Below are 15,012 nucleotides of genomic sequence, written 5' to 3'. Positions count from 1 at the left end.
TGAGCCAGGCAAGCCGCCGGCCTCTGGCTGCGGAGGCCTGCGGGCACCGGGGCGTTGCTCCTGGGGCCAGGCGGTCGGGGCAGCTGCCCGCAGAGGTCGGCCTGCATTTGCTCAGCCAGCACGGAGGATCTGCGAGACGGCTTCTCCCCCGCTGCAGCGCTGGAGGCTTCCTGGTGCCGCTCTCGAGTCCGCATGCTTCCACCCTGGCTACTAGGCGCACGCACGGGGTCCGCCTGAAGCCCGGCGCCCGAGCAGGCCTGCAGCCCTGGCCCTGTTCGGAGGTCGTCCCCAGCCGTGCCTGGCCTGGAGCGGGCCTTGTCACAGCGGCCACGCACGGGGCCGGCACGTCCCCCGAGCCGCCGCGAGAGACGTCGCTCGCTCTGCCACGGCTGGTCCCAGGCCCATCGGCACGGGCTCGCAACCGGGCCTTCCTGGCCCCCAGCCAGCGCTGCGCAGAGGCGACCTGGAAGCGGTGCTTCCACCAGTGCTGCCCCAAAGAGCCCCTTCCCTCGTTGCGGCCTCCTCACACGGCTGGCACGGTGCCACCACCCTCCTGACTCGCACCCCCGTGCAGCCAAGTGCTCCCGAGGCTCCCGGCGTCTTTTTTGCAGGTGTAGAGCTTGGCACGTCTCCCCGCCGGATCTTGTTCCGCTGTTTCGGCCCGGCGCTCCGGCGGATCCAGACCTCTTTGCAGCTTCGCTTGGGCCGCCGGACCCCTTCCGGAACGTCTGTTTCCTTGCCGAGGCCCCTCCAGGCCCGGCCATTTTCAGAAGGGCCCACAAGAGCCACGGGAGGAGGAGTCCGTTTAGGGAGGCCCTCAAAGTGTCGGGGGGGGGGGGTCCTTCAGAAATCCTATGTCTTGCAGTGCTCCCAAATCTGCCCCCAAAAGTAAGTTCTTGGCAATAGCCCTGCCTTAAAAAAACAGAAATTAAAGGTGCACAGCATAAAAACGACCGGGGGGGGGGTTAAATCAACCCCCCCTGCGATGGCTGAACGTCCACCCATGTCTGTCAGCCAGAAGGCCGTCGCAGCAGTTCGGTGAGCCCTCCCGGGGGGGCACGAGGCCAGGCGCTGCTGCCCGGGGTGGGGCGGCCTCTCCTTCGGCACCCTGCCCTCCACCAGCAGCAGGAGCGCCGGCGGGGGGGCGGTCACCACGGGCCGAAGTGCCCCCTCGCCAGACCAGGCCCACCTCAGGGCCGTCTTGGAGGCTTGGAGGCACTCCGGCTGCAGGGGGGGGTCCCCCTCCTGCCCCCCCCCCGCCACTGCAGCAGAGCAATTCCACTGCGCCTGCATCTGGATGCCTCTTGGCAGCTGGCAGCCGAGCGCGCGGATCTGACGTCTGCTCTGCGTCGTGTGGAGGCCGCCCACACCGCGGGCGGCCTGAAGGGAGACTAGAGGAGCTGCCCGCTCGAGTCCAGGGGCCACCCTTGCCAAGCCGGCAACAGCGAGCGCTGGACCTGCAGCGAGGGGCGGCCTCTGCCGTCACAGGCCCCCTCCGGGCTTCCAGGGGCCCCGGGCTGCCCGCGGCTGGCAGCAGGAGGGTGGGAAGGCTGCCCCCACCCTGTGTGGGCCCAGCAGGGACTCCCAGAGCACTAGGCATGTGGACAGGAGACCCCCCCACACACACACACACAGACAGGGCCACAGGCAAGACCTCGGCTGAGGTGCATCGATTTTTATTCCAGACATTTAGAAGTCGTACATAAAGTGTTGTGATCAATAAATCTATCGAGGAAGTTAAAAAGATGCTGTGCGCATTGCAGAGGCGGCAGAGGCAATGGGGGCTCCTGCACACAGAACGCGAGGTCACTGCGACCGCTGGAAGACAAGACAGTGCCGGGCCGCATCCCTCCCTCCCTCCACTGCCGCGAGACGGCCGCCCTGGGAGGCGGCTCTCTGGGGATGATGGGGCCAGTGCCCGGGCACATGGGCTGTGCTGGCCCCTCGTGTCCTTCGGGGCCTGCCCTCTGGTCAGCTCCAGTGACTGTGCCCCCTAGGACTGCTGGCATCTCCACCAAATGCCAAGCCACCTCAGGCACACACGGGCAGGGGACGGCCAGGGGGGCAAACGAAGGGGCCGCAGAGCCAAGGGGGCAGGCAAGCACAGAGCGGCGGGGAGGGCCCCTCCAACGTGGCAGCCGTGGGGCCCAGACCGTTGCAACAAGGGCGCACACAGCCGGCTCTCAAGCCGTAAACGGAGGCACCCTGGCCTGAGAGGTGGCTTCCCCGGAGGGGGCCAGGCTGCCGCCCCCAGCGCCCACTGTCCCGTCCCGTCCCATCCGGCAGCTGCGCCACGCATGAAGAGCAAGGCAGGAGGGGGCCGGCCGGAGCGGCCTGGACCTGGGCGGGCCCTGCCAGCAGGAGGCCCCTCCACGGGCTGGCAGCCGCATCCAAGCCGCTTCCGCTCTGGGCACGGCTGGAAGGCGGTGGCGGAGATGGAGGCCGGCCGCGGCGGGGTGGGGGCGCTTCCGGGCGGGCGCCAGGCCTTCCCCTCAGGGAAGGAGCAAAGGCCTCGGAGGAGGGCAGCTTCGTGAGGCCGAGCCCTCTCCCTTGGGCCCCAGGAAGGCCGTGGGGCAGGTGGCCCGGCCACGAGAGCCGCCCGCTGAAGGTTCTCGCGACATGGCGACCCCGCCAGTCCCAGCCCTGTGTGCTCAGCGGCCCCCTGGCAGTGGGGGACGCTCTCTGGCTGCCACTTTCTGCTGCAACACAGGCCTCGTTATTTCTTAATTAACATACCAAAGAAATCAATTAACTGCTTGGTTCCTAATTAAAAGCTACAAGAGACGATCCTCTGATTATTATTAGCTGCCGAGGTGACCAAACCGGCATGACATGGGCCTCTCCCCCTCCCCAATTTTCCCAATTATGGGAAACGATAAACGCAAATGCCGCCATTGCTTCCCCAGAGCCAAGGCTCCTTTTGTACATTTTGGGAGTTGGCAAAATTAATTAGCGATTAGGCAAACATGTTGCAGGCATGGGCACAGGCTGTCGTGGTGCACGGGAGCGACCGGCGGCTCTCCTGGGCCCTGGCGGGATTCCGAGGGGCACGGAGGGCCCTTCTGCGATGTGGGTCAGCTGAGGACAGACTGCCGGGGCAGGGCAGGGGCCGCCTGGCCGGGGCCAAGGGGAAGAGCCGGCCAGGGCAGGGGCCACGCGGCCAGGAGCAGCAAGCTGGTCTTGCAGCCGGGATCCCTCCAAAGAGCCTGGGGATTCCCAGAGGCCTGTTCAGCATTCTGCCCACTCAACACCCGGCCGCCGCCACTCGTGCCTGTGGGTTGAAGCCCCCCCCCCCCCGCCGCCCCAGAGCCAGCCATGGAAGGCCCAGCTCTGAAAGCAAAACCTTCAACGCCGCTCATCCCGCAGTTTTCCTGGGACAGGAGCAGGGAGCCTCGGCAGGCGCAAAGGGCCAAAGCGCAGGGCCGGGCTTTCCACATAAAACTAGCAAGCACCTCATGCTTAACCTGAAAGCGCTGCAATCTTGACCACCTGCTTTTCTAGCTAGTGCTGGAGGACGTGGCCGGGGAGAGGAGAGGGAGGGGAGGCTGTGGGCCCAGATGCAGCCCTTCCGCGGAACCTCACAAGGAGCCGCCGCAGAGCAGGAGCGCTGGGGGCCCGACGCTGCTCAGGCAGGACCCCAGGCAAGGCAGTTCCTCCGGGGGTGCCCAGCTGCCTCTTGAAGGCCTCCAGGGTGGGGGGCCACCCTCCCTGCGGCATGGCCGCACTCCTCTAGCCGGCCGGCCGCTTTTCCCACTATCTCCCCAGCATCTGGCTTGGGTGTGCTCTTTTGTGTCAGGGAGGACACAAAAGGGAGGAACCGGGAGGATCAGGAAGGGATCGTGCCCTTGCGCCTCCTGGCAACACTTGAGCGCGCTCTGCTCTCCCCTCGGGCTTCTCTTCTTCTCTCCTCTCCTCCAGGCTAAGCATGCCCAGCTCGTCCAGTCCCTCCTCGCAGGGCTTTGCTTCCAGTCCATATTAAATTTCATCCTGTTCTCAGCCCAGCCCTCCAGCCTATCAAGATCGCTTTGAATTCTGTTTCTGTCTTCCATGGTGTGAGGTACTCCACCCTATGTTGTGCTATTTGCAAATTATTAAGCACGCCATGCTCTTCCTCATCCAAATAATTAACCCAAATCTTGACGAGCGCTGTGCCCAGGACGGAACCCTGCAGGAGCCCACCTGCTCTCTCCCCAGCAGGTGAAGGGGCTGTTGAGAAGCGCCCCCCGAGCCCGATTCTGCGGCCAGCTGTGGATCCACCGGGGAGTCGCTCCATCCAGCCCACTTGGGACTAATTTGCGGCTCAGGATATCGTGGGGCTTTGCTGTCGTCAAGACAGATGATGTCCACAGTTACGGGGAGGCTGCCCAATCGGCAAACTGCTTCTCAATTTTGTCAACAGCCCAAGAAGCCATTGAGCTGACAATGCAACAATACACAAAGGAATAATGAACATGAATGCAGATTGATCTGGCAGGATCGTTCTTGACAAATCCATGATGGTTTCCTAGTGATCACTGAATTATTTTCAAGGTGTCTGTGGACCAACTGCTTCATGATCTGCTGAAGAATTCTCTCAGGCGCCGCTGCCAGGCTGGCTGGTCTGCGGCTCGCAGGGTCTCCCCTTTCCCCTTTTGCAAGCTTGGACAACAGCAGCCCTTGTCCAGTCATCTGGCACTTCACGCATCCTCCATGATTTCTCAGAGAGAACCCTCAGTCCTTCTGCCAGCAATTCTGCTGCTCTTCCACGGCACGCGGGTCAAGTTCAGTGGGCCCAGGAAGTCCGGACTGGTTCGAAGTAATGAGGCGGAGCGAAGACGCTTCACTATGCACATTCCTGGAAAACGCTTCCTCCCTGCCCCACTAACCTCCGCTCAGTCTCAGCTTTGGCCTTCCTGATACCCGCCCTGCAATTCTGTGCTTCCTGCCTGGACTCTTCCCCTGCAGCATGGCCTTCTTTTCACTTCCTCCACAGTCCTTTTCCGTGTTCAGGGATTCTCTGAGCCTCTTGTGAAGCCTCACTGGCTTCGTCTCTTCTTTCAAATTGCTTCTAATTGTGGCTGGAGAATTTCCCTTTCAAAAAATCCCCACGCACTGTGGAGCTCTCTCATTCCTTGCCTCATTGGAATCACTTGCCACGGAGGCCTTACTTATAATTCTTCTGAGTGTATTAAAACCGGCTTTCCTGTGACGTGATGGTCTGGTAGCAGCCAGTTAATCCAGGCGGCCACCCCGGCTGGTTCGGACGAAGTCGAGGAGAGCTGCCGCTCCAGTTCCTTCCTTCTTTCTGCAGCAGGAAGTCATAAGCAAAACAAGCCGAGAAATTTCTTTGAGGGTCCTGTTTGGCAGACTTTGTCTCTCAACGGCTATCAGGGAAATGGAAGTCTCCCGTAACGACACGGAGCCTCCTAGAAAGGCTGGCAATTTGCTTTGCGAAACTTTTGCGGTCTTCTCCTGGACTGGGTGCTCAGTCGCCCCTTCGTTCTTAACCTCCATTTATTTTAATCCACTGGCTCTTGACAGAATCTGGCTTCTTGCAGCATGAGCCCGTTATTCCATGCCTGGCACTCTGGGATGCAGAATGCAGCCTAAAGCCCTCCTGACGGATTCCTTCATGCCGTGGCCAAACTCCCAGCCCTTGGGCGTTGCAACCCCTCCTTTGCCAGCAGTCCACCTGCCCGTGGCCCCAGAATCCCCGTCCGTGTGCCCATTCCGCCTCTACAGCCAGGGAGTCATGCAGAGCAGCTCTCTCCCTCTTCCAGGTGCTGGAAGGATGGATGAGAAGCCTTTCTGGGCTTCAGCGTTCTGGCACTTCCTCCCCAAGGTGTCAAAGTCCACGGTGATTCCTCCAAAGCTCTACTTGGTGGCATCGTTTGTCGGGAGCAAGAAGTGAGTGACTCCAGATTTCCAATGGAGCCAAGCTCAGGGAGCCAAGGCTTCGTTTGGACGCCAGGAAGCACTTCCTGACAGTCAGGACCCCAAGGGTGTGGAATGGGCTTCCCCGGGAGGTCGTTGAGGCCCCACTGGTGTGGGTGTTCAAGGATAAGCTGGACGTGCACATGGTGGGCATGTCGTGAGCAGAGCCGGCTGGAGCTGGGGGTCAGACTAGATGGCCTGGGAGACCCCTTCTGACTCGCTGTTTCTATGTTTCTGTTGAGTCACTTTTTGGCACGAGGGAGGGAGGCAGTGGGAGGGAGGGGCAGGGGGTTGCCATACAGGTAGTCCCCAGGTTATGGACTTACAGACGCGTGGCCTGCCATTAACCTCATATGAGTATCTCTTGAGAACTATGTGAGGCATTTGTGATGGGTCATCAGGGAGCACGTAGTTCCCTAGAGATACTCACGGCTTTCCATTCTGGGAAGGGCAGAAGCAGAGGGGCCCACGCGACGTCTCCCTGTCCCTCTGCTGTGGCTGCTTGAAAGCTTCAAGTCATGCTTTTATTCATAACTTCCTAATCCATGAGACAGCATTAAGCCCTGACATTAACGAATGATGCTGGAGATGGGCCTGGGGCTGGAGGGTCAGGGTTTGACTGCTGCTGGGGGCAGCGGGTCACCACTGGAGTCGCTTTCCTGAAGGGGCCTCGCGGGTCGCTTGTACAGCATCAGCGAGCCCATTCCACAGATGGGGAAATGAGGCTGCACTGACAGCAGAGCGAGAGAGAGAGAACCTGTCAGAGCAGAATCTGGCAGGCCTGATCCCCGGCAAAGTGGCCAACAGGCCTACAAATATGTAAAAGGAAAGAAAGATAGTTCTGATTATTTTCTGTTTTGTTTTAGGTTTGGCTTTGTTTGCAACTGTGCCATTTTATCATTTTTATAGTTTATTGTAAATTAGCAGAGCAACTCAGAGAAATATTCAGAAAATGAACAGAAAAAGGTAATATGCGGTACTTTAAGGTGCTCAAAATGCTTCATTTTCATGATCTTATTACAATCTATGCAAGAATTATAGTGAGCTGGTTTAACTCTGTAAGACACTGACCTGAAAGAATGTTCTAAATTGTTTCAACAACTATCTTTCGTACCTACACGCGTGCATAGATTCTTCCCAGTACCTGTAGTGAGTTTATTATTACTGTATTATCATTATTGCAATGCTGCGCTGTGTTTAAGATGTTTTAGTGAACATGGGAGGTGTTTCGTAGGGGTTTTATACGCATAGAAAGGTGTTATGCGTGTGCGTGCATGCGCATGCATACTGAGACAAACATTCGGCTTACTCATGTGATCCGACTTGCGTACAAACGCAACCTACGGGCAGTCTCGGGAATGGGGCGCGTCCGCAGCCCAGGGACCACCTTCGACGGGGGAGGCTTCGGCACGTTTTGGCAAGCTTAGCTCTCCTCACCCCCAGGGAGAATAAGTGCGCCGGGCTGGGGGCAATCGTGCCGAGAAAGCCGCTTTTTCAGCTGCGCTCTGGATACGTTTGAATAACAGCACAACCTTGTTTAAAGACGTTGTGGCTGGAGCGAGTGGCTTCGATGCATCACGGAGAGCGCATGGGGGGACCCTGCACCCCACCCGCCCCTCCCTCCTTTCTGCTCAAGTTGGCTTTCGACTCCGGAGAAGAGGCTCGAGGCTTGAAGGAAGACCTCCTGCAACGACGCGAGACTCGGCCTGGCCGTGAAAGTGGAGGCTGGAGAGGGGACTCGGACCGTGTGCAAAGCCTCGCCCGCTGGGCAGCTGCAGCTCCTCCGCTCTGCCCCAGGCCCCTTTCCCCCTCTGAAGGGTGGCATCTGGGGGGGGGGGGGCGCGAGTCTCGCACTGGGGGGGTTGGGCCCGGAGGCCCGCAGGGCCCCTTCCACGTGCAGGAGTCTGTGCCCACAGGTTTCTCCATTGCTTCCCCTTCCTGGCACCGTCCCCCTGCCCCAAATCTTTCTGGATTGCCCATGAAGGCCCGCAACACCTTCCCGCCGAAGGGACGGATGCGGCCCCGGGTCCCCCTGCATGCTGCTGGCGCCAACACAGACCGTGACTTTGGGCGTTTTGCTCCTGTCGCCGGGGCAGCACATGAAGACTAGTGTGCCTGTCAGGGTCATTCACAGTTTGCTTCCCACCCCACCCCACCCCACCCCACCTCGTGGAGGCCCCCCTGGGCAGCTTCCCTCCTGTCCCCGAGGCGGGGCAGAGGGGCCAGCGCTGGCCCACAGAGCTGCCACGCGTGTGGACGGAGCCAGCCCCAGCGCATGCCTTGCAATGCGGCACTGGTACACGGCTGTGGGGCTGCTGGGAGCCGAGCGGCAGCAGAGGCGGCGTGGCAGAGGCGGCGGCGGGATGAGGGCTGGCAGAGCCGGTGGGGAGAGCACCGCTGCCCGGGCCGAGAAGGCAGGGCCCGAGTGGTGGTGGCGCACCAGGCGCGCCGAGCGTGTCCCGCGGGTCCCGGCTCCAGGGCTCTCGGGGGAGCGGTGGGCCACGGTTCACCTGCGGGGGCCTCATCCCCCACCCCCCCGGTGCCCGTGGGTGGCTGTGAGGAGGCTGCGGCTTGGGGCCCGCCTAACAGTTCCGGCGAAAGCCACAGCGCAACACGGCGCCTGCGGGCTCACCCAGTGGCGTGGGGCGGGGGGGATCCCGGCCAGCCCCAGAGGGCGGCAGAGGATGGTGGCGTGGACGGCGGCCCTCGCCGCACCGCTTGTCTCGAGCCAAAGTGCTGCAGAGCTAAAACGAGCGCTTTGCACACCAGCTGGTGCAAAATTGGCCCTGGATCGATACCGCGCAATGATCGAAAGCCGCTTCTTCCTATTCCTGCGCGAGAGCCCACTTCCACGGAGCACCGACGGTGCCGAGGCGGGATTCCCGGGGTCTGGAGCGGAGTGCCGCGCCGCCGACGTTCGCGGCGAGATGCGCAGCACCGCCGGGAGGGGCGGGGGCCGGCGTCTGCGAGAGGCTGTGCACATGCCGAGCGCGCGTGCCACATTTGCGAGCCCCCCGCCCGCCCGGCCTCCCCCCTCCCACACTTTCCTCTTTGTGCTGCTACCGTTGCTAATTTAAAACTTTAAATATTAATCTTTTCGACCAATGTGAGATGCCGGGTCTCGGAAAGTGTTAATTTACACGCAGCTCCCAACAGTGGGAAGATGTTACAAGCCCCAGCTTCTCTACTCTATTGTATTAATCACCCCTGCTGCCCGCCACCCCCGCTTCCCTCGAAGCAGGCGCCTCCTCCTCCGGCGTGCCTCCTACAAGCCTTTGTTGTAGACGACGGTCCTGCTGGTCGTGGCCTGGGCGATTTCGGGCTCCAGACGCAGCGTCTCGATCTGCCAGAGGGAAAAGACGCGAGGCGAGGTCAGGCGAGGCCGAGACAACGGGGGCGCTCCGGGGCCTCCCCCGCCCCACGGGAGCCAGCCCGACGCCCCGTGCCCATGGCTGCCCCCACCTCAGCTGCAGCCCATGCTGGGCTGCTGGTCCTCCTTCCCGCCCTCACGGGATCCCGGCAGAGCTGGACGGCCCACGCGGCCGGCGGTGAGACCCCCTGCGCGGCACAGGGCTCCAGGTGCCAGCCGCAGTGCGGGAGACACCGCCTCCCCGGCCCCGGGGCGCCTCTGCACAGCTTGGCTTCCTGCTCCGGCTCTCTGGCGTGTGCCTGGGGCTGCCCCACTCCCACCTGCTAGCCCAAAGCAGCCCCGGAGGGACTCTGGAGGGCCGGGCCAGCCGCACGGGCCCAGAGACCCTCTCGGGGGCTGCCCAAAGGGAGTGTGGGGGGCAGGCCCAGCCGCATGCACAGCACGAGGTCCCCCTGAAGACGCTGGCAGGACACGGGGAGGCCCCCGAGGGCTCCCCGGGGCTCTGCAACATGGGTGCACCGAAGCCTTGCGGCCCCCTCGCCCCCTCCTTTTGTCCCCGGCCTGTCTCGGCCAGACCCCCGTCCCCCGCCCTTCCCCATCTGTCCCCATCTCAAGCAAGCTGTGCCCGCTCCAGGTGCGGGGACCCAGGCGTCGCCCAGAAAGGGTGGCCCGTCCCCACGCTGGCCTTTCGGCGGCCGAAGAAACGAGCTGCGCCGGCTTCCCACCGCCGCCCCGAAGGCCGGAGGGCCAGCGGAGGGCTGCCCCCGGCTCCCCGTGCTGGGGCAGGCGGTCCGGCAACGCCCGGGAGAGCGAGGCCCGGCGCCCACAAAGTCCTCTCCCCGCCTCTCCGGAGATCACGGCACGCGGCCGGCCCTCGAGGGGCGACAACGGCTCCCCTCCGGAGCAGCCTGCCCGCGGACCCCCGCTCTGCTCCGCTGGGTCCGCTCTTCCTGCACGTGGCAGCATTGCGCACCAGCTCGGCTCCAGTGCCACGGCTGACACGACAATGCCAGGAACCTACATTGAAAACCTCAATGCTTCTGAAAATGTTTAACCTAGTTAGACAAATTAGCAAAAATTTGTGCAAAACAATTTAGGTATTTAAAATATTCAATGTTTTTAAAAACTGGAAAAACTGTTCTTAGCTTTCAGCTGCAGAAACGCAACAAAATGTAACATCCAAGCAATCTTAACATGAGGTGAAACATAACCCTTCAGCAAAGCTGTTAAACAGCTCCTGGTGCATCCTGGGAAATAGCACTTCATTTATTCAAATGCACATATGCCAGGTTTTTGCACCATATGTCATTCCAAGCTATTTACAGTAATAATTAAATCTTAATCAACGTTTAACCTCTGTAAAATGTTTGAAGGGATCTAATCACCCTTCAGTCTGCACTAATGAAGGAGAAATATATAAACATAAAAAGAAAATGATGCACACCAGAAAGAAGAGTAATTGCAAAATTGTATTTCTTTTAAATATAATCAGCAAGTTATGTAAAGGAAGCCAATGCGTATTTTAAGTGAAGACATCTTGGGTGTCAGAGGTGTAAGGAGCTAATTTTGTACTGCTATCCATAACAGATGTAGCATATTTTCTCCCCGAGCCAATATTAGCAACTTCGCCGTTCCTTTTCTTGCTGCACCACAAAGCGGAACATCGGGACGGGAAGGCGGCTCCACGAGGAAGGGGCAGGACGTGCCGCCCGCTCCCTGGCGCAGCCGGGCCTTGCTCTGCCAGCTGCCGGGAGGGCCAGCCCCCGGGCGGCCGGAGGGCCAGGGAGGGCCGGGGGCTCCGGTGCGCCGAAATCGACCCGGCAAGGAGGCCCGGCGGACCATGCCTGCCCTCCTCCCGGAAGCCCTCCAGAGGTGCCGCGGGGGCTGGCCAGCACGGCCGGCGGTGGTCGAGACGGCTGGAGGGGAGTCGGAGTTTCCACCTGGGGGAGAGGCGGCCCTCGCCGAGGCGCCCCGGGACAGCAGGGGGCATCCCCGCGGGGCGGGCTGCGTGCGAGAGCTGCCAAGGGGGAGCTCAGAGCGCAGCCCCCTCCACGCGAAATGGCCCGGCACGGCCCTCTCGAGCACAGAGCTTGCTTGATCTGCCGCCAGGAGGGGCTGGGGAGGGCCGCCCCCACAGGCGCAGGCTCCTTCTGGCGAGAACCCTCCGCCCACGGGGCTGCGCTGCAAGGGACGACGCCTGGAATGACCCGTGACACCCCCAGGGGGCGGCCGGGCTGCAGACGCCCCCGCCGGGCCCCCAGCTGCCCCCGCACGGCTGCTCTCGCCACTTGGTGCCATCATGCGCAGAGCCGGCCCAGAGACTTGCCAGGAGCACGTGAGCCAAGGCCCGATGCACGGCCGCGGGGATTGGGACCTGCATCGCTGCGGGGCAAATGCCGCGGGGCTGTGGGGGCAGAAAGGGGGGGAGCAGCTCGGGGGGGCGAGAAGCGCCTCGATCCCTTGCCTGAAGGCTCAGGAAGCGAGCATGGAAGCTGGGGGAAGCTGCCAGGCAGCCCTCGGGGCTCCTGGGACGGGCTGGCGGGTGGTCTCTCGACCCCAGGCCCATGGCTCGCCACTCTCCTTGCGACCCATGCCAGTGTCACCATGCGAGACCCCACAAGTACGGGAGCCCCGGCCCCCTGCCAGCCCCGCTGCTTCTGTCGACTCTGAAGGCCACCATTACCCAGCAGCCCCTCCGAAACGGCTGCCTTCAGACCTCTGGACATCAGCTCCCAAGAGCCCAGCCAGCAGGCCCAGTTCCGGGAATGCTCAGAGTGTGGCCCCAAACACCCGGAGGGCAACCGGCCGCATGGAAGGGCCACCACGTGGCCTTAGAAAACCACCCCTGCTGCCGTTTTGCGCTAGTCTGGAAGCCGGAAGGGAGAAACGGAGGCTGCAGTGCTTCGGACACGGCATGAGAGGGCTGGGCTCCCACAACACGGGAAGCCATCGCGCCTGGGAAGTTGAGGGCGGAAGGATGACGGACGACCCAGCAAGAGAGGGAGGGGCTCCACGAGGGAGGCCGAGCCGTGAATTCGGGGCAGGCGAGCGGGGAGCCACGGAGGGGACCTTTGGGAGGATTTTCGGTCCTGGGGTTGCCACCAGTTGGAGGTGGTTGGACACCACGTGGCGACCACAGCAAGAAGGGACATCCTGGAGACGGCAGAAATGGACAGACCATTGCGAGCACTGGTTCCAGGGAAGCCCGTCTACATGGCTCGGGTCAGCTCGGAAAGTCAGGAAAAGCCTCTTTTGCTGCTGTCCCAAGGCTGAAATGATCTGCAGATGGGGGCTGAGCTGCAGGCTTTGCTTCAGAAATATCCTTGCTTCTGTTTCAAGACACCTTCCAGGCCGAGGAAAGCTTCTGCGCCTCTTCCGGTAAGGCAGCAGCTGCAGCAGCAGAACCGGGCGAGGGTCCTCCGAGTGGCGTGAGGGGCAGCCGAGGGGCTCCGGTCCCCGGGTGGTCCTGGCTGTGGAAGGCCTCCACCCTCCCAGAAAGCTGCAAAGCAGAGCCTGACCACCGGCTCCCCCGGGGTCGGTGCGCTCCCCGACCACTCTCTCCTCAAGGCTGAGGCTCACGTGGCCGGGGGGCTGCAGAAGCACGGAGGAAAGCGCTCCAGCCTCTCGGAGGGGGGGTCCGTGACCCGGGAGCCCCTCCCTCGGAGGCATCGTGGGCCGTGGAGGTTTCATGGGCAGCAGAGGGTCAAGTGCACGGTGAGAGGTGCCCACGGCAGGAGAAAGGACAGAGCCTGCGGCCTTCGGTGCCGGATTCTGCCGTCACTCAGTGAAAGCCGGCAATCTGGCGCTGGATTCTGAGACCGGAGCAGTCGTCTGAGCTATCATTTAAGAAACAAGACAAGCACTCTTCGGGCGCACGGAGGGGAGCGCCAGGCTCCGTGAGGGGAGCCCAGGAGCGCTTCGAGGCCGCGTCTTCCACCAGACGACACGCAGCCGTGGCCGCGGCCAGTCCCCGGAGCGGCAGCTTCCTTCCTTCCTTGCAGGGCTGCGCTCGGCTCCTTTGCCCGGGGGGCATCGTGTGCAGGACGCGCAGCAGGGCTGCCACAAGGCTGTTCTCGGGCCGCCTTCCAGAGCGAAGCAGGGCAGGTGGGCAGCAGGACACCGGGAAGGCGGAGAACGGTTTGCCCTGCAGCCGCGAACTGTGGGGACCAGGAAGAGCTCCATGGCCAGAGGACGGATCGGGCGGCTCACCCGTCCACACCCCAGCGATGCAGGCTGAGCCGGGCCAGGGTTGGTCCCCCGGCCCAGCACCATCTGCAGTGGCTCCCCTTCCAGGGGGTCTCCTAGCCCTGCCTGCTGCTGCTGCTGGGATGGGAACAGTGACCATTTATGGAGCAGCTCCCCCACCCCGTATCCAAGCACGGTCAGGCCAGGCTGGCTCTTTAGGGAAGCCCACAAGCGGGTGTGATGGCGGGCAGCCGACTAGAGACAAAGGCTCCGCTGGAAGGAAGCGCTCGCCCTCCACATGCCCTTCAAGGAAGCCTGTGGCAAGCCGCTCAGCAGAGGCGGCAACTCGGGGCTTGTGGCGGCACCTGGGTGGGCTGAGCCGGACCCGCAGGGGCCCAGTCCCGACAGCCACCGCGGTCGAGGGAGCAGAGCCCAGCCGCTCCCTCCAGGGGAAGGTGAAGGGCCTCTCCAGGCACCCGGATCGGTGCCCCCGCAAGCGGTCGCCGTGTGAGAGGCCTCTGCTCATCTGCCAGGCTCCGAAGAGAGGTCCGAAGGGCAATTTCCTGCCCCAGGAAGGACGGGGACCCTCTCGTCTTCCGGCCTCGGCTTTGATCAACCCCTCGTGTTTGACATCTTAAAGCGAGGAATGTCAAAGGGATGAGTGATGCTCCTTAGGAGCCTTCAGCGCCTCCCCCTTCGCTTTGCTCCCGCGGTCGCGGGCGCGTTCCCATCTTCGTTTGCACAGCTGAGCACAAAGCAGGCCTGCAGGTGCCAGGTGCCAGGTGGGAGCAGCTGAGGGGCTCGCGGAAGCAAGGGCTGTCTCGGCCTGTGCAGCTCCTCTCCGGGGCGTGGGGGGCTGGCGGAGCTCAAAGAGCACCCCAAGTGCCCCTCTGGGTGTCGGGCCAGCAACCTGGGCAGGGCAGGAGGGCCGCTGCACCCCGTTCCGAAGAGCATCCAGAGAAAAGCAGAAGCAAATCCGACGAGAACTGTCGAGGGGGCTGGTATGCTTGGCCGGGAAGCCAAGATCAGCCGGAGACATAACAGCAGTCCTCGGATGCCTGAAGGGCCGTCAGTGTCACACAAAAGACCGAGCGGAGTTAAGAACATAAGAACACCGAACAATAGTGCTGGAGTGCCGGAGGGCTGTCCATTCCCCAGCACCACCTGCCCAGCGCAGGACTCCCAGTTAGACCCTTCCCAGCTGCATAAGAACGGCCCTGCCAGATCAGGCCAAAGGCCCACCCAGCCCGGCCCTCCACACACACGGAGGCAAACCGGCTGCCCCCAGACCCCTCCAGCAGGACGGGCAAGGCCTCCCCCGCCTGAGCCCATCGGCCACGGGCGTGTGCTGGCGGGCCGCCTCTGGGGAAGGGGGGGCACGGGGCCAGCAGGGCTAGCGGCCCCGGTAGCCCCTCCCTCACGAGCCCGCCCACCCTTGTAAAGCCGCCCAGATGGGCAGCCTTCACCGCTCCCTGTGGCAGCGAATTCCAGCTCACGTTGTGTGAGGAAGGACTTCCTTGTATCTGCCCCAGGCCTCCCCCAGG

The 15,012-nt window shown here is 62.5% G+C and overlaps 1 protein-coding gene across 1 annotated transcript in view; it reads right to left on the bottom strand.

The window, feature by feature from the left end:
• Positions 1-8,937: 8,937 nt before the first annotated feature.
• SFXN5 (sideroflexin 5) overlaps positions 8,938-15,012 on the bottom strand; it is a 74,360-nt gene continuing 68,285 nt past the window's right edge. Inside the window, exon 14 of the mRNA XM_044429525.1 lies at positions 8,938-9,256. Coding sequence (XP_044285460.1) covers positions 9,179-9,256 — 78 coding nt within the window. The 3' untranslated portion in view covers positions 8,938-9,178. The remainder of the gene's footprint in view (positions 9,257-15,012) is intronic.

Source organism: Varanus komodoensis, unplaced genomic scaffold, assembly GCF_004798865.1.
Source record: "Varanus komodoensis strain SLA01 unplaced genomic scaffold, ASM479886v1 scaffold2, whole genome shotgun sequence".
Taxonomy (NCBI): Eukaryota; Metazoa; Chordata; class Lepidosauria; order Squamata; family Varanidae; genus Varanus; species Varanus komodoensis.
This window is presented reverse-complemented; position numbering and strand designations above follow the sequence as displayed.